The sequence below is a fragment of the Rana temporaria genome, chromosome 9 (assembly GCF_905171775.1).
Source record: "Rana temporaria chromosome 9, aRanTem1.1, whole genome shotgun sequence".
NCBI lineage: Eukaryota > Metazoa > Chordata > Amphibia > Anura > Ranidae > Rana > Rana temporaria.
Window position 1 is genome coordinate 128913232 of NC_053497.1, and position 24214 is coordinate 128937445.

The following is a 24214-nucleotide window of genomic DNA, read 5'->3' on the forward strand; positions in this document are numbered from 1 at the left end:
GGACCCCTGCAGTGAGCCGCATCGGCATGCAGTATGAATCAAGCCTGAAGCTGGAATTCTACTTTAACTACTTTAAGGCTCAGTTTACAACTTGGCGTATCGGGAGACAATCGTGGTAAAATCACCTGTCACCCAAAAGAAGCTCTTGTCGAATCGTGGTCGCATTTGAGGTGCTATTGGAAGTGACAGGGAACGTACGGGCGTCCCACCATTTGCCGCTATTTTGAATCACAGGCAGAATTGCGGCATTCCGCCTGCGATTCGGAACAGGAAGATATGGACAGAGTCTTAGACCGGCTAACGTTGGTGGTTTAAAGTGGTACATTGGGATGATGCCTGCAGCTTGTCTTTTTTTGGGCAGGCGATGCTGGATTTTTGTAAAACAGTGTCTCTCTGTATTGATGGTTAGGGGTAGTGTTATTTCAAACAACCCACCCTATTGGTGGGCAGTGCGAGTAAATTAATCCCTTTGTGATGCATTAGTGACCAGTAACCATGTTTATTAACCCCTCCCTCCATGCTGCAGCATAAAGGGGTTAATTAACACTGACACTGGTGCCACACAAAGGGGTTAATTAACTGCCACTGGTCACTAATGCATCAGTGGCAGCACATTAACCCCTTCATGCTGCATACTATGTCATCATTAACCCCTTTACCCCTCCACTGTAACAAACATTACCCCTTGTTATTAATTGCAATCATGATGCTCCCTCACGTTGCTGGCTCCACTCTCTCTTCCTCTCCCACCTCCCAGTCTCTGAATGGTAGCAAGTTGGGACTAGAAATCATCTATCGGGTGGAGATCACTCTGCCTGACAGAATGTATTTCTTCTGCATTAGTGCCAAGTGCAAGAGCGCACTCGGCACCCTGCTGCAAGATGTGTGCTGTATGATTGGATCTGGGCAGCGGCTCAGCAGTTTTTGTAGATTTCCGCTCTGAGGTCACAGGTGGCAAACTCAATCAGAAGCTGGCAGCATGTCAGGTCACGATCTACCTGTCAGATGGCCACGAATGACAGGTGGCAGACCCCTGATCTAAAACATATTGAAAGGTTCTTAGACTGTAAATGTAACTTCATGGAGATCTAAAAACAGCAAGTTGTCCTAGAGCAGACATTAATAGATTCCCATTCACTGTACAGTGCTGCACAGTAAGTTGACCTATTATAAATTTAGAAAGTGATAAACCATAATGACCCAGTATGTACTTGCAAAAGGGATAAGGGTAAAGGATAAAGCATAGAGCATTTCTTATCGATATACATACCACTGCTTGGTAATGTCAAACATCATGATCACCCCATTGCAATTTTTGTAAACATCCAAAAACTCTGCATCCAGCGCCAGGTCAGCATCCCCCTGAATAGAGAAAAGGAAAAACCATTGACCTTCAGATACACACGCCTTCTTCAAATGTAGAACACATTATAGTAGTACAAGTAAAGCGACTTCTATTCTACCAAGCATTGTTAAATATAGGTTCTGTTACCTCTTTTATAATGAGAAATGTAATAACGCCAGGACAGCAGGCTGCAAGAAACAGTTACACAAGCTCTGGATTTCTCATGTCCTGCACAGGTGTGTACCTTGATGGTCAGATTTGAAAAAATTCTCAGCTGCTCTTATGCAAAAAATATATATTTTTTTGTCTCCAGTGGATTATAAACTGAAAACAGAAACCTTGACCACCAAGTCCTCACCTCTTGAGGCTCATTCTCCAACTTCAGTCCACCTTCTCCTCGCTTCTTGCCTTTCCCTGGACAATAAAAACAAAATAAATAAACCCTTACACAGATACAGAAGACATCTATAATCGCTTTACTTTAAAAAAAATAAGTTTTGAAAAATGGATTCCTTGTGTAACTCCTCCCCTGCCAGTCTTGTACCCTCATAAGATTGAATGGAGACGGTGGCATACATGGCTGGACCTGGAAGATTCTAACTAGAGGGGCTTTGGACTGCAGAGCAGGCTGCAAAAGTTAAAAGTACAGTATGGGTTTCAGTTTTTTTCCCAAAACCATATTTACCTAGGTGAATGCAGCATTAGTCCCCCGGCGCCTCTACACTGATAACGGAGTGATCGAACATCGCGATTGCTCGGTTCTCACAGCTCAGTGAGCAGAGAGCTGCAGACTGTCAGTCACAGCCCTCTGCTTCCTTCTAGCTCACTGGAGCGCTAGGCTGTGGAGGGGTGGGGGTGGGCGGTTCAGGCTCTCCGCTGCTTACTGAGAGGCTGAGCCAGGTGTCGATCCAGGGATCTGGCAGATCCCGAATCCGTCATCGCGATGACGCGGTGCCTGGGCGAACTTCTGTGACATCACAAGAGAGCAGACTTCAGACCACTCTCTGCTGAAAATGGGTCACAGGAGTGCAAAATGAACTGAGAAGCACAGCCAAACAAGCTTTGGCTGTACTTTACCTTTAAGATTTAGGCTTCATCCTTTGTTTAGCCTTGTCTTCCGGTTGCAACGTCTCAGATTACTGGCGAATGCACAGCAAATCAAATCTCACCAGTGCGTTAGAAGAGGGTGCCCCCTCCCCCCCCCTCCCAAGATTTGGGCTGCTCTGTATTCTCCAGGATCTTACCAGAAGACATCACACTCTTGTCTAGACACCGAAAACACAAAACAGGGGTACATTTTGCATATATTTTCATGCAGGCAATTTTAATATGGTAAGGAGGCATGGACATTGAGACTGAAACTAAGTCACCACAAAGTCTCCTTTAACAAGTTCCCGACCACCGCACGCCGATATACGTCGGCAAAATGGCACAGGTGCGCAAAAGGGCATACCCGTACGTCCCTTTGTAATCCCGGGATGTCTGCTGGTGGTCCACAATCTCAGCGAGGAGAGGCTGAACGGGGAGGTGCCTATTTAAACAAGGCATTTTCCTGCATTTGCTGCCTAGTGACACGACAGGGATCTTCTGTTCCTTGTCATCGAGAACAGCGATCTCTGTCATGTCAGTGGTAGACCATCCCCCCTACAGTTAGTGTTCTGAGGGAACACATTTAACCCCTTGATCGCCCCATAGTGTTTAACCCCATTCCCTGCCAGTGACATTTATACAGTAATTAGTGGCTATTTTTTTATAGCACCGATTGCTGTATAAATGTCAATGGTCACAAAAAAAGTGTCAAAAGTGTCTGCTCTGTCTGCCGCAACCCCGATAAAATTCACAGATCACCGCCATCACTACAAAAAAAAAAAAAAAGCCATAAATCTATGCCCTATTTTGTAGACACTATAACTTTTGCACAAACCAATCAATATACGCTTATTGTTTTTGTTTTTTTTTACCAAAAATATGTAAAATACATATTGGCCTAAACTGAGAAAATATATATATATATATATATATATATATATATATATATATATATATATATATATATATATATTTATTTATTTATTTATTTTTATTTTTTTTTTGGGGGGGGGGGGATATTTATTATAGGAAAAAAGTAAAAAAAAAACCCAGTCATGAGCCTTGCAAATTCACATCAGAACCACATCACAAATGCATCTGGACCAATGAACAAATGCTTTATTTATTCAATTTGAAAACTGACATACGTTTTGCATCGACATGTATGAACTTATCCTAATGGTTTTGCACAGAGCAGCCCGAGCCTCTTTTTGGATCCCCTGCCCCACCCCACCGGCGGTCTTGGCTCCCTCTACTGAGTGCCCCCAAATAGCAAGCCTCTTGCTATGAGGGCACTCAAACAGACAAGCTCCCGATCCACACACCTGTGTGTCCATTAACACACAAAGCGTGGCCAAATGGTGTCAGCTGCTCTGCGAGCCAATGAGGAAAGAAACCCGGGAGAGCCGCTGCTCTCTGGCACATCGCTGGATCGAGATAGGGCTCAGGTAAGTATAAGGTGTGGGGGCTGGGGGGTGTAATGCATTAAGGTAAGAACCTTGAGCCTTTACAACCACTTTAAAGCATTTTTTACCTTAGCGCATTCCCTACATTAAAAGGTAAGAAAATGCCTCACTACCTGTTCTACCCCCTGCCCCCCAACCTCCACCACCTTACCTGACTCTTTTCACTGCTCCAGCGCTGTCCCAGCTGCAGCACCACTCTGCTCACATCTTGGTCCCAAAGGAGACACAGGGCAGCAGGAGCCATAGGTTCCTGCGCCTGTCAAACACATGTGAGGGGGAGCAGGTGCTTGGCTTACCAGTGCTGTGTTTGTCTAAGGACGCACATAGCCTGGCTTGGCAGCATGCATGCACAGATGCCTCTTTAGCACCCGGCTTGCTAAGGAGGCACCCGGAGAAAGAAGGAGTGTCAGAAGGGGACTACCCAAAAGGAGGTCAGGGACTGCTCGCTTTATGCAATATCATTGAACACGGCAGGGAAGTAGAACATCTTTTTTTATTTTAAACACAACATTTTTTCAAAATAAACAATTTTTTTATAATATCTTTTCATAGTAGGCAACATAATAGGTCCACACTAAAGCAGGCAGAATAAGAATTTTGCAAGTATCCCCTGGAAGAGCCCCAACCCCACAAAAGTGGAGTTACCCTTTAAGAAAAACTTCATTGCCTAAAATAAACATGTTACCTAGTAAAAGATGAACTCACCTTTATCGACCACATCCCAAACCTCTACTTTCACTATGTCATCAGTGGCTGAAAATAAAATAAATGCACATGTATGAGAAAACAAACTAAGTAAACCCAAGCACTAAAACCTTATAAAAGGGTTGAACATGTTAATGTAATTTTAAAATGTGTGCTTAATCCAGTCTATCTGCAGCTTTCAAATCAAGAATACCTGGTGATCCTGTAAGGAAAGCCCTTGTTCAAGTACTTCCAGATATAAGGTGAAATCATTCTGTTCCAGTTTCCCAACTATGGTTCTGGGTTGTCATCCTGTCACACGCCCGCCTGGTGGAGACTACAAGCAGCTGTTCCAACAGACATTGTTCAAGCACAGCCAACTGTTGTCACCATCAGGACACCCGGCCTAAGATTATCCACAGAGCAGGCATTACTAAATGGCAGACCTGGAACTGAATCTTTGTTTCATCTGGACCGCGGTGGTCACCACTAAGGAGCCAGCTCTTTCCCCCAGCCTCTGCCACTTTCACAGTAGAGTGTAGGGCGGGAGCTGGTAATGTTAACTTTTCAAGTTAAACATAGATGACTGGTTGCTAGGGCTCAGGGCATTCTTGGCAACCAATCAACAGCTTGTTAATATCCAGTGTCGCTATGCCTCCAATCCTCTGTTCTGCTGTGTGAGCTAAGAGAATGAAGAAAGTAGGATACGGCTGTAAAGGATGGGAAAAGGAAGAGGGGGGTTGTGGTAACAAGAGGACACAGCAGTGGGAAAGGAGTTAAAGTAGGGCAATGGCAAACACTACTGTGGAGGAGGTGGGGGTTGACGGAGAGCAGAGTGGGACACTACTGTGGGAGGGTGAAGGGAAGCAAAAGGTAGCTCACTCCTATGGGAGGGTAGATGGGAGCAGAGGAGGGAGTTAGGATGGTGTGAGGGGGGTCGAGGACAAAGCTGTGAATGAAGGGGGGAGGGGGTGTAATGTGTAGGAGGTTCAGAAGACTACTGTAAAGAAGAGCTGAGAACACTACTGTGATCTGAAGTGAGGCAGGGCTCAAGTCCTGCGGGAACGGGTGGGAACGGAGTTCCTGCACTTTTTTTACAGCAGGAACGCAGTTCCCTTTGCAGGACTAGGGCAGCCGAGCCACCCGAGCCAATCCTTCACTGAGCGGCGATGCCCAGCTTGACTCACTGTCAGGGGCAGGCGAACCTTAGTAATCTTTTATGTTACTGGCTGCTCCCTGTATATGGATTCATCGGGTAGTGTGCGGGTATTCCGTCACTTCCTCAATGCCTTAATGTCTCCTGGGAGCTTTTGTCATTGTTCTCAGGAGACATTGCGGAGGTCTGCCGCGGGATTTAGAAAACTTGCTTTAAAAAAAAAACATGCATATGAGCGTATCATTTTTTTTTTTGGTGGGGGAGTGGATCTTGGGTGGGAGTTCCCACACTTTTTCCCCAGGACTTGACCCCTGAGTGAGGGGCTATGATATGCAGGGGAGACAGAGGACACCGATTTAGAGAGAGAAGGGGGACAGAGGAGGACACTACTGTTGGAGTGGGAGGATGGGAACAGGGGCAGAAGGGGCCCTGAAGTGAAGGGGGTTGAGGATACTGCTGTGAATGAAAGGGGGGGGGGGTGGTGTAATGTGAAGGAGGTTCAGAAGACTACAGTGAAGATGAAACACTACTGGAAAGGGGGAACTGTGATGTGAAGTGAGGGGCTGGTGTTTAATGGGGGGAGATTGTCATATGCAGAGGGGACAGTGGACAAGAATGGGATGGAGATAGAAGAGGAGGGGGCTGTGGTGTGAAGGATCCGAGTCATTGCACAAACGATTCAGACCTCTGACTTCATGTAGACAGGGCATGGTTGCAGGACAGCACCAAAATGCAAGAAAGGATGAAAAAAAAAAAAAAAAATGGAAAACAAGTATTTGTGAAAAAAAAAAAAAAAAAAAATAGTGAGCTAAATATCATTCAGATATGGGCTTACATTTACTTAAAAAAGGTCAACATTAATCCATGCAACAATTATATTTGGTTGGTGAAGTCACAAACAAAAAAAAAAAACGCTAGAAACATGAAGTCAGTGGCCTTTCTGAATTCTTACACTGTAACAACCGTGGTCTTTATAAACATGAGAATTATCCAAGGACATGATAGCATAACAAATACATCCATTATAGAAAAAATGACCACCCTGTGCCATCTCCAGTCACTGCAGACTGTGTGGATCTGTAGCACTGTGATCAGGCATGCTTGAATAAGCCTTGTCACATCATTCAGTCAGTGTGTGGGAGGACGAGCCATAGGGGCTCAGTGTAAGGGTGAAGGCATCATGGGAGATGCTAGTGAACAGCTAGCAGTACAGGACACAAAGAAATGCATAAAGGGAGGGGGCGTAAAACAATACCGGGATAAGCAATCCAACTGTAAATTATATGAAGACAATGAGGACAGAGAATGGGAAAGACAAGTTCTAGCCTGTGGCCAGGGGAGATAAACCAGAGAAAAAAGACAGTGGGAGGACAAAAGTCAGAAGAAAAAACAAGGAGGCAAGAAAGAAAAAATAGTGGAACAAAAGAAAAACAGAGAAAAAAATAAGTAGATCAAGTGTGTGCGCTAAAGAGCGTTAGAAATAAAAACTAAAACTGGAAAAAGATCCAAATAGAGGAAGAGAGGTGATGAAAGAGTTACCCAATTAGCGTAACCAATTCTAGTGAAATGCAAGTATCCTTCACAGAAGCACATGACAGAGGCACAAGACAGGCAGGACACTTACTCTTGTAGTTCCAATGTATGCTGGTGACCTGGATCTCCTGAGTGGGAATATATTCTTCTACAAACTTCTTTCCTTGCAGCCGATGCCATAGAGTGGTCTTTCCGGTGTTCCTGTCCCCCCGAATGACTATCTTCACTAGAAAACAAGAGAAGCAAATAATTATAAACCCAGCATTCCAATAAGAGTTAAGCACACAGGTTGCCGTATATACTCGAGTATAAACCGAGGCACCTAATTTTACCACAAAAAAACTCTGAAAACTTATTGACTCGAGTATAAGCCTAGGGTGTCCATCTGCATGCCTCACTGTGCCCATGACTAGACTTAGGTTTAACATGGGAGTATATAGAAGGGGTGCCCGGATTTGAAAAATCAGTGCTCCCTGGCTGTAGGTCCCCCAGACAGCAAACTTTGCACACTTGTAGAGGAGAACTGGGGCTACATGTGTGACAAGTTTCAGATCCAGGAGACCTACGGCTGCCGGTAGCGGGTATCTAAAGTTACTGGAGAAATGACAGTTTAACATGGGAGTCTATTGAAGAGGTGCCAGACTTTGAAAAATCGGTGCTCCCCGGCCGTAGGTCCCCCGGACAACAAACTTTGCACACTCGTAGAGAGAGTGGGGCTATATGTGTGCCAAGTTTGGGGTCCAGGGGACCTACGACCAGCGAGTACTGGGTCCCCAAAGTCTAGATCAGGCGCAAAAAGGTGACTGGAGTACAAGCCGAGGGGGGCTTTTTCAGCACACAAAAAAATGTGCTGAAAAACTCTGCTTGTACTCGAGTATATTATATACACATATACATATAAACACACACACACACACACACACACACACACACACACACACACTTGCAATTAGTATAGGACTAGAGTAGGTCTCAACATGGCATATTTTTTAAAGGAGAAGTATGGCCAAAGCTTTTTTTGGCTTCACTTCCCCTGTGTCACATGAGTGCAGTTGGTTCTGCACTCCTGTGACCCGTTTTCAGGCGACAGTGGACTAAAGCCCGCTGTCAGCCGATGTTAACAGACCCAGTTCAGGCTCTGAATGATCCCAACCATATGATGGGGGGGGGGGATCAGCCCAGAAGCCTGGACCGGGACCTGGCTCAGCCTCTCAGTGAGCCGCTAAGAGCCTGAGCAAGCTGCTCCCACTTCCTCCACAGCCCAGCACTCCAGTGAGCGGAGGAGAAGAGAGCCACTGACAGTCACCAACTCTCTGCAGGCTGAAGATTGAGAACGGAGCGATCACTGGTATTTAATCTGAACCTTAAAGACAACCGGGGACAGTTGAAGCTGGGATTAGTGCTGAAGCCATCTAGGGGAGTAGGATTTTTTTATTTTGGGGACATTCCTAAAAAACAATTTTGAATATACACTCACCGGCAACTTTATTAAAGGGTCACTAAAGGAAAAATTTTTTTTAGCTGAAATGACTGTTTACAGGGCATAGAGACATAATAGTTAACTGATTCCTTTTAAAAATGATTACAAATTGATAAAAAAACAATCATATAATGTGCCTGCAGTGTAGTTTCGTTTTTGCTGTTTGCTGGTTCTCTGATGTACAGAGAGCCACTAGAGGGCAGTCAGCCAATAGAAAGCAGTGATACTTTGTCTAAAACTCCTCAGCACCAATCCAGTTTCGTTTTACACACAGCTCCTTGATTAGTGACCACCATGAGAAATCTCCCAGTACTGTGGTTATCAGGAAACAGGCAACCAGGAAGTGTCCAGAACAGAGAGGATTTACAGCAACATCAGAGCAAAAACGAACAATGAGGACATGAAACCAGGACTGCAGCAAGGTAAAGGAAGCTATTTAGCTAAAAAAAAAAAAATTCCTTTAGTGACCCTTTAAGCACACCTTGTTGGCATAGATTCAACACGGTGTTGGAAACAGATTTTGGTCCATGTCAATACATGATAGCATCAGGCAGTTGCTGCAGATTTGTAAACGGCACACTGTAAATTTCCCGTTCCACCACATCCCAAATGTGCTCTATTGGATTAAAATAATATTAAAAGCCAGCAGCTACAAATACTGCAGCTGCTGACTTTTAATATTAGGACACTTACCTGTCCTGCAGTCCAGCGCCGATCGCAGCAGAGGACGAGCGATCGCTCGTCTCTCTGCTGCTCCCCCCGCCATCCACGCTGAGGGAACCAGGAAGTGAAGCGCTGCGGCTTCACTGCCCGGTTCCCTACGGCGCATGCGCGAGTCGCGCCCGCCGATTGGCTCCCGCTGTGTGCTGGGAGCCGAGTGTTCCCAGCACACAACGGGGGGGGGGGGGGCGACGGGATGTGACGGAATGCCCGTCTTTTGCCCGTGAATGCCGGGCCGGAAGTGGGTGCAAATACCTGTCTTTAGACAGGTATCTGCACCCCCCTCCCCCTGAAAGGTGTCAAATGTGACACCGGAGGGGGGAGGGTTCCGATCAGCGGGACTCCACTTTAGGGTGGAGAACCGCTTTAAGATCTGGTGACTGTGGAGGCGATTGGAGTACAGTGACCTTATTGTCCAGTGGTGAGATGATTTGAGCTTTGTGACATGGTGTATTATCCTGCTGGAAGGAGCCATCAGAAGATGGGTCCACTGAAGTCATAAAGGATGAACATGGTCAACAACAATACTCAGGTAGGCTGTGGCATTTAAACGATGCTCTATTGGTACTAAGGGGCCCAAAGTGTGCCAAGAAAAAAAATCCCCCACACCACCAGCCTGAACCATTGATACAAGGCAGGATGAATCCATGCTTTCATGTTGTGTACACCAAATTCTGACCCTACAATCTGATGTGACAGCTGAAATAGAGACTCATCAGACCAGGCAACATTTTTTCCAATCTTCAATTTTGGCGATCCCGAGCAAATTGTAGCCTCCGTTTCCTGTTCTTAAAGTGGTTGTAAACCCAAACACACAACTTGCACCTACAGGTAAGCTTAGATTAAGGCTTACCTGTAGGTGCAAGAAATATCTCCTTAACCTACATGGTTAAGGAAATATTTACCCAAAAACGGGCACCGCTGACAATGGCGCAGGCACACTAGCAGGCCGGCTCCATTAATGGAATCATGCCGATCGCATGCGCGGGAATGATGTTATCGCCGCTCCGGCCAGTCAAAGCGCCGATACATGGAAGGGATATTGAGGCAAGATGGCGGTGAACAAGGAGCAGTTCGGGGGCTTCGATCTCAGGCAAGTCATACTAGCATACTAACTCATTATGCCTTTCTCTGGCAGTTTTTTTTTTTCTCTAAATACCGGGTTTACCTCCTCTTTAACAGACAGGAGTGGCACTCGGTGTGGTCTTCTGCTGCTGTAGCCCATCTGCTTCAAGGTTCGAGGTGTCGTGCATTTAGAGATGGTATTCTGCATACCTTGGCTGTAACGAGTGGTTGAGTTACTGTTGCCTTTCTATCAATCTCAAGCTAGTCTGCCCATTCGTCTGACATCAACAAGGCATTTTCATCCACACAACTGCCACTCACTGGATAATTTTCTCTTTTTCAGACCATTTTCTGTAAACCCTAGAGATGGTTGTACGTGAAATTCCCAGATGATCAGCAGTTTTGGAAATACCAACAATCATGCCACATTTAAAGTCACTTAAATCAGCTTCATTACGTCTAGATAACTAAATGATGCATCAAGTTGCTGCCATGTGATTGGGAAATTAGGGGCTCAGGTAACGGGGGGGGATGCATTAGGGTGAAAAAACAACCTGGGGAAGCTTAGGCCTGCAGAAGGCTGCAAAGCCACAGCCCGATGTGATCGCGCGGCGGGGGAGCACGGAGACAGGATCCGGTAATTGAGGCCGTGGCTTTGCGGCCTTCTGCAGACCTAAGCTTCCTTCGGTGATCTGGCGCCATCTTGTGGTGGCCATTGGCATGACAAGTAAATCAGCAATTCTAATGGAGCTTCCACAGTGTTTTCACTGCCATCTCCTTCCCTCTAATTAGAACCCCTTTCCAACACCCTAGAGAATAAAATGGCGGACGTTGCAATACTTTCTGTCACACCGTATTACGCAGCGGTCTTACAAGCGCACTTTTTTGGAAAAAGATGCACTTTTTTTTATTAAAAAATAAAACAGTAAAGTTAGCCCAATTTATTTTTATATTGTTAACGATAGTGTTAGGCAGAGTAAATTGATAAAGATAAAGGGGAGTCCGCGCTTAGGATGTAAATTAATGCTGCTGCCTCCCTAAGGAACCTCAGTGATGAGATCAATAAAGATGTAGAAAGATTGGGATAGTGGCGCTGCAAATTGGATCACCCTTAGGTGTTCACAGTTCCTGTATATTCACAGGTGTTGGGTAATCTGTTAGCAGGAAAAATCCAATCCAATGGACCTCCCTAGTAGGAAACACAATCCTTCAGATACCCTATCTAATGGTGCCAATAATATAGCTGTCTCCGAGAGGGTTAATGTGGGAGTGTCCTTTTGCAGGATCTATTAATCTGATGCCTCAAAATATAAATGTCAGATAAAAAAACTGGTTACAGTGTATTATCAGTTAAGGATATAAAAAATATCTCTGATTGCCAGAAACAAAACCAAAAAGCAGAAAAATATATGCAATCTTCAAAGAGGTGTGGACAACGATCTCTGGAGGCAGATGATAGTCACAAGTGAATGATGAGGAGTGCTTAAATAAACAAAAATGATGAGCTAAAAAATAAATATATATATATATATATATATATATATATATATATATATATTTGATGACCCCTGTGTAGTGACGGGGTATCTGAGGGGCACTAGGCACCCCGAATGGTGCGTATATTACGGAGTGATGGTTCTTAGTTTAGGTGTCTAATACCATTAATGCAACATCTAGTAACAAATGGAAAATTATAAGTATCAATATAAATATAAAATTGTAAATAACAATATAATAGTAAATAGTGCAACAATGTAATGCGATGTGTCTGAGGGTTAATACGGAGCCTCACAGAATGAACTCGGTGTGAAGTATATACTTTGTGACATCTAAGTATGCCGGTTAAAAAATATAAAAGTTCATGTATGCACAAATGTTCTTAGCAATTTAGGAGAATAGAAAAAAGTGAAAAATTAATACGAGGGCTTATAAGCCACACACTTGTTGAACCGAAACAAGATAGTCCTATGTTAACGTTCCTTCATGCGGGTTAACCCTCAATTAACTGGTGACTTGAAGTGCCATTAACGTGCATCGAAGTATCCGTGACAGCTGTGCTCCCCCACATGGGTCCCCACTCACCAGATGTCGTCACCCCCCAGGGGGCAAAAAGCGGGTAGTGGTGGTACCTCGATGTCTGCAAGGTGATGGTCTCCTACGATCAGTCCTCGAGTGTCTCCTTTATCCAGGGATCAGAGGGTGCTTGAAATGATTTTTCAGGTGTCCGCGTTGGATCATTCATTAGACAAAAAATAAAAAGAAGGAACGCATAGCGTAATACGTTTTTTTATTGTTAGGATATACCCAACAAATTAATTTATTAAAAAGGGGAAAAAATTGATCAGTTGGAGTGGAAACTCCACGTGAGCCCCTGCGCAGAGGGAGTTCCAACGAACAATGTATTTAAAAACAGTCACAGAATAAAAAATAATAAAAAGTAAAAAGACAAGAGCTCCAAGCTGCACTAGCCCACTGTCTGCTGCTGCTAGTTATTGCTTCACTGCTGGGATAGCCAACTTAAAATCCTCCCTTGGCGTCCGCGTGCACTAGCGCAGTGATCAGCTGAGACAGGTAGCGTGCTGGTAGGTAGCGTGTGAACAAGCGTATGAGCGTCTGTCTGGGTCACCTGACGCGTTTCGTCATGTGACGTTCTCAAAGGCCTTTGAGAACGTCACATGACAAAACGCGTCAGGTGACCCAGACAGACGCTCATACGCTTGTTCACACGCTACCTACCAGCACGCTACCTGTCTCAGCTGATCACTGCGCTAGTGCACGCGGACGCCAAGGGAGGATTTTAAGTTGGCTATCCCAGCAGTGAAGCAATAACTAGCAGCAGCAGACAGTGGGCTAGTGCAGCTTGGAGCTCTTGTCTTTTTACTTTTTATTATTTTTTATTCTGTGACTGTTTTTAAATACATTGTTCGTTGGAACTCCCTCTGCGCAGGGACTCACGTGGAGTTTCCACTCCAACTGATCAATTTTTTCCCCTTTTTAATAAATTAATTTGTTGGGTATATCCTAACAATAAAAAAACGTATTACGCTATGCGTTCCTTCTTTTTATTTTTTGTCTAATGAATGATCCAACGCGGACACCTGAAAAATCATTTCAAGCACCCTCTGATCCCTGGATAAAGGAGACACTCGAGGACTGATCGTAGGAGACCATCACCTTGCAGACATCGAGGTACCACCACTACCCGCTTTTTGCCCCCTGGGGGGTGACGACATCTGGTGAGTGGGGACCCATGTGGGGGAGCACAGCTGTCACGGATACTTCGATGCACGTTAATGGCACTTCAAGTCACCAGTTAATTGAGGGTTAACCCGCATGAAGGAACGTTAACATAGGACTATCTTGTTTCGGTTCAACAAGTGTGTGGCTTATAAGCCCTCGTATTAATTTTTCACTTTTTTCTATTCTCCTAAATTGCTAAGAACATTTGTGCATACATGAACTTTTTTATTTTTTAACCGGCATACTTAGATGTCACAAAGTATATACTTCACACCGAGTTCATTCTGTGAGGCTCCGTATTAACCCTCAGACACATCGCATTACATTGTTGCACTATTTACTATTATATTGTTATTTACAATTTTATATTTATATTGATACTTATAATTTTCCATTTGTTACTAGATGTTGCATTAATGGTATTAGACACCTAAACTAAGAACCATCACTCCGTAATATACGCACCATTCGGGGTGCCTAATGCCCCTCAGATACCCCGTCACTACACAGGGGTCATCAAATATATATATATATATATATATATATATATATATATTTATTTTTTAGCTCATCATTTTTGTTTATTTAAGCACTCCTCATCATTCACTTGTGACTATCATCTGCCTCCAGAGATCGTTGTCCACACCTCTTTGAAGATTGCATATATTTTTCTGCTTTTTGGTTTTGTTTCTGGCAATCAGAGATATTTTTTATATCCTTAAAGCGGTCCTCCACCCTAAAGTGGAGTCCCGCTGATCGGAACCCTCCCCCCCTCCGGTGTCACATTTGACACCTTTCAGGGGGGAGGGGGGTGCAGACACCTGTCTAAAGACAGGTATTTGCACCCACTTCCGGCCACACGATACGGGCGAAAGACGGGCATTCCGTCACATCCCGTCTGTCGCCCGTTGTGTGCTGGGAACACTCGGCTCCCAGCACACAGCGTGTGAGCCAATCGGCGGGCGCAGCGCGACTCGCGCATGCGCCGTAGGGAACCGGGCAGTGAAGCCGCAGCGCTTCACTTCCTGGTTCCCTGAGCGTGGATGGCGGGGGGAGCAGCAGAGTGACGAGCGATCGCTCGTGCTCTGCTGCGATCGGCGCTGGACTCCAGGACAGGTAAGTGTCCTAATATTAAAAGTCAGCAGCTGCAGTATTTGTAGCTGCTGACTTTTAATATTTTGTTCCCATGGCACATCCGCTTTAACTGATAATACACTGTAACCAGTTTTTTTATCTGACATTTATATTTTGAGGCATCAGATTAATAGATCCTGCAAAAGGACACTCCCACATTAACCCTCTCGGAGACAGCTATATTATTGGCACCATTAGATAGGGTATCTGAAGGATTGTGTTTCCTACTAGGGAGGTCCATTGGATTGGATTTTTCCTGCTAACAGATTACCCAACACCTGTGAATATACAGGAACTGTGAACACCTAAGGGTGATCCAATTTGCAGCGCCACTATCCCAATCTTTCTACATCAGAGTAAATTGATACCCAACATGTCACGCTTCATGTCTCCGCTGACATCCGACGCTCCATAGGAATGTATGGAGCGGCCGTTCGGGTCCGCCGTCAAAACTGACAGGCGGACCTGAATGGTCCGTCTGTGTGAAAGGGGCCTAAGGGTCACAGGAGTGCAATTCGTTTTTGCACTCCTGCGACACGTTTTCAGCAGAGAGTGGTCTGAAGTCCGCTCTCCACTGACGTCACACAGATCAGTCCAGGCATCGCGTTATCCCGACTCTGGGAGTCTGGATCTGCCAGGTGCCTGCAGTGATGGCCGTCTCAGCGAGCCACTTAGGCGGCCGCTCCCCGCCCCTCCACAGCTCAGTGCTCCAATAAACGTGGAGGAGCAGAGGCAGGAGAGCTGATGATTCACAGGCAGCAGCTCTCTGCTCGGGGAGCCGAGCCATCGGGGATGTTTTATGGCTCAGTTCTCAGTGTAGAGGTGCCGGGAGACAAATGCAGTATCGGACCGATGCTCCATCCACCTGGGTAGATATGAATTTGTAAAAAAAAAAAGCGCCAAACCCATACTTCTCTTTTAAAGCTAATTTCCAGATAAACAGGCATATAAAAGAACATTTTTACCTGACAAAACATTGTTTTCATTCCAGAACAAAACAGCTAGTTTTTGGACCCCTCTGTAGACTGCAATACAGCCTGGTCTTGGATGCACCCCTGCCAGTGATTTAGCAATGAAAGGGCAACAGTCCACTGACAAGATCATTACTCTGCCCTGTACTTTCAGGAAGCTTTCGGTGTTGGACAGACAGTGCTGGGCAAAACAGTGGAGCCCTATTAATTCCCAATGCGGCCCCTCCATCTCCCATCCTGATTGCTGCTGTGTTGGGGGATTATGGAGAGTTGATATCAAGACAGATTTGGGTACCTTGGCCAACTGTATGTCGAAAAGGAATTAAGGCTTACTAAATGCATTATCATATTACAACAAACAAGAGGTCAGACATTACCCAATTCCACAATCACACAGGGCTTCCTAAGGGATGGACAAAGAAAGTTTCTCAACTTCAGAAAGACCTATTACCCAAACAGGTTTTCAAAAAAACTTTTACAGGCTTTTGGAAACAAACATATCCTCAAGAGGCATGGATCCCGAGGAAGCGACTAGCTTGCGAAATGCAATCCACTGTACACTATATATGAGGCGGGGGTATGCATGTCCACGCACCAATGAGCAAGAAAAAAACAAAAGCAACCTTTGTGGATTACTTAAAGCGGGGGTTCCGGGGGGGGAAACGTTTTTTTTTTTTAAATAGGTTTTTGTAACGCTGATAGTACAAAGAAACTTGTACTCACCAGTCCCATAGTTGCAGCCGCTAGGATGACGATTTCCCCGAAAAGGATATTTTATAAAAATGTTTGATGGACATTGCCATCTTAATTGCAGGCACTCTGAAACCCTCCTGTATATTCTTCTGGGATGCGGTCCCAGCATTCACCGCTCTATCCCGCGCATACGCAGTGTGACAGCGAGCTGCGCCGTCAACACTGCATAGTTGCTATGACAACGGCCAGCAGCGTCCTGAAAAGGACACTCCCCGCTGTGACCAGCAGATAAGTCATGGAGGACTAGACCCTCGTGATCAATCCCACAAGACATTGCGGCGATCGCGACACGCCCAGTCCAGCACACCTAAAACCAGGAAGTGCCTGCTTCAGGACAGGAAAAACAAGGTATCTAGATTTTTTATAATTTTTTCAACTGCGGACTAGTAGTAGACATCCAGACCACTATTATTTAACCACTTCAGACCCGCGCTATTGACAAAAGACGTCAACAGCGCGGCTCTCAAGTGCCAAGTGGACATCTTTTCAAATGCATTACACACGGCGATGTCCGCCGGGTACACGCGATCGACGGTGACACAGCAGGGACGTGGAGCTCTGCGTGTAAACACAGAGCTCCACGTGCTGTCAGAGGAGAGGAGACCGATCTGTGTCCCTTGTACATTGGGACACAGCATCGGTTACCTCCCCCAGTCAGCCCCCTCCCCCCACACAGTTAGAACACACCCAGGGAATACATTTAACCCCTTCCTCACCCCCTAGTGTTAACCTCTTCCCTGCCAGTCACATTTATACAGTAATTAGTGCATTTGTATAGCGCTGATCGCTGTATAAATGTGAATGGTCCCAAATTTGTGTCAAAAGTGTCCGATATGTCCGCCGCAAAATATCACAGTCCCAATAAAAATCGCAGATCGCCGCCATTACTAGTAAAAAAAAAATAATAATAAAAAAAAAAAAAAATCATAATTCTGTCCCCTATTTTGTAGGCGCTATAACTTTTGCGCAAACCAGTCGCTTATTGCGATTTTTTTTTTACAAAAATACGTAGAAAAATACGTATCGGCCTTAACTGAGAAAAATAATTGTTTTAAAAAAAAAAAAAAAAAAATGGGATATTTATTATAGCAACAAGTAAAAAAAATATATATTTTTTTTAAATTGTCGCTCTTTTTTTGTTTATAGCGCAAAAAATAAAAACCGCAGAGGTGATCAAATACCACCAAAAGAAAGCTCTATTTGTGGGGGAAAAAAACTCAATTTTGTTTGGGAGCCACGTCGCACGACCGTGCAAATGTCAGTTAAAGCGACGCAGTGCCGGTGCATTGCCACGAAATGAGATTTGCCATCGGATGAGATGGTCCGCCTCCATCACATCCTATTGGCTCACTCCTGTCACGTGACATATTTAAACTTCAAGTATCGACGCGAACATCAGTCTCAGCTAGGCTATCATAGGGAGAGGATCTCCTCTCCCTGTGATAGCTGAAGCTGCACGGAGCTATTTGCGTAGTGCTGCGCCTGCGCACTACTACTTTACCTGCACCCGATGCTCTACTTTCTGTTCCCCGTTCCCTGAGCCTTAACGGGGGACGGGGAGTAGAGCTGCGGGCGCGGGGTGTAGTTAGCACTGGCGGGAGGCACGCTGACAGCGCTATCGGGCATTGGGATCTCGATAGCGCTGTGGATCTATCGCGCTCGCGGGGAGGCATGACAGCGCTATCGGGCAGAGGGATCCCGATATCGCTGTAGATCCCGAAGTGACATTGTAATGAAGGAGAACATTTATTAGCCTAGTAAATGTATGAGCTTCTGTGGCCCCGATTCTGCTCTCGGAATCGGGCCACAGAGGCCATGTGAGCTCCGTGCAGCTTCAGCTATCACAGGGAGAGGAGATCCTCTCCCTATGATAGCCTAGCTGAGACTGATGTTCGCGTCGATACTTGAAGTTTAAATATGTCACGTGACAGGAGTGAGCCAATAGGATGTGATGGAGGCGGACCATCTCATCTCATGGCAAATCTCATTTCGTGGCAATGCACCGGAAGCTGAAATTTCGCCTGGGTCTGAAGGGGGTTTATGTGCCCAGTAAGCAAGTGGTTAAGGCAAAGTTGTAAAATCGGGTGAATCTCTACTTTGACATATCATGAAAAGAAAAAAAAGAAAGTGAGTGTACGTGTATATACCTATAGGATGGAAGCATATTGATTCTGTAGGAGAGCAGAATCAATATGCTTACCATCCAAAACGCATATACACGTACACATCTCCAAGAAGACCACTGCCTTGCTAAAGAAACTGAGGTTAAAGATTATGGACTGGCAAGCATGTCTCCAGACCTAAACACTATTGAGCATCTGTGGGACATCCTCAAATGGAAGGTGGAGGAGCGCAAGGTCTCCAACATCCACCAGCTCTGTGATGTCATCATGGAGGAGTGGAAGAGGACTCCAGTGACAACCTGTGAAGCTCTGGTGAACTCCATGCCCACGAGGGTTTAAGGGGTTGTAAAGGTTCGTGTTTTTTCACCTTAATGCATCCTGCTGCTGTCAATCACATCCAATGACGCAGCGCAACGGGGCGAGTGATACAGCGGCGGCTATGGCTGCCACTGTATCACGGGAGCGCACCCGAAACAGCTACACACCATGCAAGCTCGCATGTCTGTGTGTAGTTGCTGTGGGGAGGAGCCACGACAGCCGCCGAGGGACCCCAGAAGACGTGGATCGGGGCCACTGTGTGCAAAACTAACTGCACAGTGGAGGCAAGTATAACATGTTTGTTAATAAAGACTTATGTTTTACATTTAAAATTGACTGTATTCTCTCTGGTGGCCTATTTAAAGTCCTATTTTTTTCCTCACAGTGGGGGAGGTGCCCCATAGAGACAATTGAATATATACACAATGAGGGTCCCACCACTACTAGTACTTTATTGCTTTCAGAAATGACTACACAAAAGAGAAGCACACGAGTCGTCACTGATGCCCTAGGGAATATCTCCGATCTCTGGCTTCTTAACATTCAGAGTAGCAGCCTGTACTAATTTTCTTTGCTTCAGAACTACGTCTCGCTCAATACAAGTCAATAGGATTTCAAAACAACTTGAAGCAGTCAATTCAAATGGACCCATTAATGATCCAAGACACCTCAAAGTGGTCTCACAAGAAGAATGCATTTGCCCATCAACACAAATCCTTAATGACATAAAGAAAAAACAACATATTTAATTTGGAGTCAATGACACAAATTCAGAGACCGGCAGAGGTCAGTAATTGAATGCTCCATTTTTCTCTTTAACCACTTCAATACAGGGCACTTACACCTCCTTCCTGTCCAAGCCAATTTTTTACTTTCAGCGCTGTTTAAATGACAATTGCGCGGTCAGGCTACACTGTACCCAAACAGAATTGTTATCATTTTGTTATCACAAATAGAGCTTTCTTTTGGTGGTATTTCATCACCTCTGCGGTTTTTATTTTTTTGGTAAACAGACAGAAAAATGTGGTTTCTTGTGAAAAAAAAAGACAGAAAAATTTGGAAAAAAAAGAAGTTTGTTTGTTTTGTTTCGATTATATTTTGTAAATACGTTTTCTCCTTCACCAATGGGCACTGATGAGGCGGCACTGATAGACAGCACTAATGGCCATTGACTGGCGGCACTGCTGGGCACAGATAGGCATTGGGGATGGGCACTGATTGGCATTTCCAATATCCTGGTGGTCTAGGGTGGCATACCTGGTGGTCCTAGGTGGGCTGCCCTGATAAACAATCAGCACAAACCCCGTCAGGAGAGCAGCCAATCCTCTAGACACGAATGAGGAAAAGCCGATCAATGGCTCTTCCTGTTTACATCGTGATCAGCTGTGTCCTAAGAGCCTCTGTCAAAGTCTCTTTCCGAGATCGGTGTGTCAGACTGACACACCGCACCACCGATCGCCGCAATGCGTGCACCCCAAGGGTGAGCGGCAGCGGTTATCCTGCTGGACGACGTCATATGACGCCCAGTCACAATTAATGAACCACCGCCCGGCATTCTGCTATAGGCTGGGCGGGAAGTGGCTAAAGGGGAACAGCGGTCTGTTCATGCAATTTGTAAAAAAAAAAAAAAAAAACATCATTCTGAACCTTCCCTCGAATCACTTTGTATATTATTTTATATATACTGTGATTCTGTACTTGCCAAATATGCTGCAGAAATCTCCTGAAGAAATAAAAGAAAAGAAAAAGAAAAAAAGAAAGAAAAGCCAGGATTCGCGGCCCCGTAAGGAAGAGGGGTGAAGAATGGACACTCGCTACTCGCGAGGAAGACGGGGACATCGCGGTCTTCTCTTGCAGGTAAACATCACATAATGGGCTACTCTGCGATGCAGAGTAGCCCATTATGCTTTACCTTTGCAAAACCCACTGGTTCTGGAGGTTTTTTCCTGCCAAAAACTGTGCATGGACACATAGGATAAAATGCTGGCTGCAGAAAAAAAACATGTACATGAGGCCCTAAGACATGGACTATGTAGGTGTTTGTTCTTCAAGGTGGAGTATCTGGAACCAGACGTCATTCATTTCATCCTTGCACAGACAGGTCAGAGTTTTCCATCTCTAATCTCACGCTGTGTGTGCTATCTTTATTTACTTGCAAGGGCGAAGAGCTTTCTCTGAACCTCAAATCAATTTAAAAAAAACCTGTAGCAAAAAAGTATGGAAGCAGCCATTGCTAACCTCACCTGAAAATGCTGGATGCCTGGCTGTCGTGCTATTAAATGGCTTCAGTACTTGGGCATACTGACCTACACATATGCAGACAAGGAAGTTCTAACTTCAGTCTGGGCTTCGAATTTGAATGCTCGCCTTGGATCAGTGTCTCAAAGCATTAAAGAGTCTAAGACCCCCCCTCACACACACACACACTATTAGATTTTTTTTTTTTTACAGATTTTTGTCTTCAGATTTACCAAAACCATATAGTATGAGGTTAAACCTTAAAGAGATTGTATAGATTCGCAATTTCTGTACAGGATGCATTAAGGTGAAAAAACATGAACCTTTACACGCCCTTTAAGAGAATTTCAATTTGTATGCAATCAGGCAGGCCCTTGCACTAGTTTGCATGGTTTTTGGTAAATCTGCAGAAAATCTAATAGTGTTTGGGGCTTTACTTCAGCTATTCCTTTTTGCAGAATAGAATCGAGTGAAAAATCCTGCTATTTTCTTTATTTTTGACCCAAATAGAGAAATTTTCCTTCACATTCATTCCCCCCCACCCCCATTATTCACATCAATTACTGTCCTGACAAGAAGGGATTGGACACCTGCCCTGTAGAGCTACAAACAGCAACAGACAGATGCTAACCCTTCCATGCTTTGTCGAAGCAAAACAAAAAAAAAAAGTTTGGCATAAGTTGATCTTAACCACTTCCATATCAGGTACTTACGCAGCTTCCCGCCCAAGCCAATTTTCAGCTTTCAGCACTGTTGCACTTTGAATGACATATTGCGCGGTCATGCTACACTGTACCCAAACAAAATTGGCGTCCTTTTTTCCCCACAAATAGAGCTTTCTTTTGGTGGTATTTGATCACCTCTGCGATTTTTTTTTTTTGCGCAACAACTAAAAAAAGGCTGAAAATTTGGAAAGAAAATTTCGTTTTTATTTTTTTCTGTTAATTTTTTTGTAAATAAGTTTTCTCTTTCAATTACGGGCACCGATATGGCGGCACTAATGGGCACCGATGAGATGGCACTGATGGACATCGATGAGGTAGTACTGACGGGCACAGATGAGGTGGCACTGATTGGCGGCGCTGGTATGCGGCACTGATGGGCACACATAGGCGGCACTGATGGGCCCACATAGGCGGCACTGATGGGCACTCATGGGCGGCACTGATGGGCACTCATGGGCGGCACTGATGGGCACTCATGGGCGGCACTGATGGGCACTCATGGGCGGCACTGATGGATACTTATGGGTGGCACAGATGGGCACTGATAGGTGGGCACTGGGCATGGATGGGCACTGTGGGGTGGCACTGATGGACACTGGGGTGGCGCTGATGGACACTGGGGTGGCAGCACTGATTTTTGCCAGGTTGCCAGTCAGTGCCCATTTGTGGGCACTGACTGGCATCTTTTTTTTTTTTTTTAATGCTTTTTTTTTTTTTTTTAATGCTTTTTTTTTTATTTATTTTTTAGACTTTTTTTTTTTTTTGCCCACCCTGGTGCTCCAGGGTGGGCATCCCTGGTGGTCCAGTGTGGCGATCCGAGGGGGGGCTGCGCTGATAAACAATCAGTGCGAACCCCCCCTGTCAGGAGAGCCGCCGATCGGCTATCCTCTACTCGCGTCTTTCAGACGCGAGTGAGGAAGAGCCATCAACGGCTCTTCCTGTTTACATCGTGATCAGCCGTGGTTGGACACGGCTGATCACGTGGTAAAGAGTCTCCGCCGGAGGCTCTTTACCGAGATCGGAGATGCAGGGTGTCAGACTGACACCCCGCATCACTGATCGCCGCAATGCGCGCCCCCACGGGCGCGCGCGGCATGAAATCCTGCAGGACGTTCTAGAACGTCCTGTCAGGATTTCATAACCACTTCCCGGACGTAAATCGGCCATAGGCCGGGCGGGAAGTGGTTAAAGACCCGCCCCAAAAAAAAACAAAGAGAAGAGTCGAGTCCCGTGCGTCTTTGGCTCAGTTTCAGGTTTGAATTCAGGAAAAAAAAATGGTAACGCACTGGACCCCCTGCTGTGCCCCTTGCGGCACAGTGTGAAACCAGCCTAAATCTACTGGCATCCACATTCTAAGACTAATCTATCTAGCCCTGTAAAGCAAAAATAGCTATACATACATTTTCTGCAGCAGATTTCAATGTGTAGGCATGTGCATGAGAGGCAACCCACAGTGGAAGCCCCATAATATGTCTATGGGTGACATCACTTCCCCGGCATCTCCCAGCCGTTGTTGGCTGTCTCTTCCACACAGCAACCACCGCTGGACAGAAAACCATAACAGTTGCAGAAAATGTATGCATTTTTGCTTTACAGGGTTAGATAGATTAGTCTTAGAATGTGTCTTCCAGTAGATTAAAGCCTTGTACCCACGGCCCGGATTCCTGGCAAGATTCTCTTGCTGGCCGAGTGTACACACACCATTCAAAAGAACCATAGTTTTTTTGAATGGCACAAACGCGGTGACGTCATCGACTACGACAAGCATGCGCTCGTCACAGTAGATGCCGTCTGCGCCATCTTGCTTCACCCTACGATGCCTTGGAAGCTACCGTGCATGCGTCAAAGTCATTTCAAGCATGCGCGGGTTTCCATGGAGAGGTAAGTATACACAAGCTCGGGTTTCTCGGCAGGAAAACACTGCAGAGAATCTAACGACGAGAAAAGAGAGAGCAGGTTCTCCATTTTTCTCGTCGAGATTCTGGGCAGTTTTCTCAACGAGAAACCTCAAAGCCTCGTACACACGCACAGTGTACTCAGCAGTTTTCTTGCTGATTCTTGCCGAGAAAACTTTTAGGCTGAACTTCTACTTTAACTGAACAAGCTGAATTTAGAAGTCGATTGGATTGTACAGTTGCACCAGATTCGGTGTACAAGTTTTGGTAAATCTCCGG

The 24214-nt window shown here is 45.3% G+C and overlaps 1 protein-coding gene across 1 annotated transcript in view; it reads right to left on the reverse strand.

Moving 5' to 3' along the window:
* Nucleotides 1–24214, reverse strand: part of RABL6 (RAB, member RAS oncogene family like 6) — a 67781-nt gene that overhangs the window by 38245 nt on the left and 5322 nt on the right. The window contains exons 3-6 of the mRNA XM_040324485.1: nt 7365–7499; nt 4606–4653; nt 1704–1759; nt 1271–1362 (exon numbers count right to left, since the gene is read on the reverse strand). Coding sequence (XP_040180419.1) covers nt 1271–1362; nt 1704–1759; nt 4606–4653; nt 7365–7499 — 331 coding nt within the window. The remainder of the gene's footprint in view (nt 1–1270; nt 1363–1703; nt 1760–4605; nt 4654–7364; nt 7500–24214) is intronic.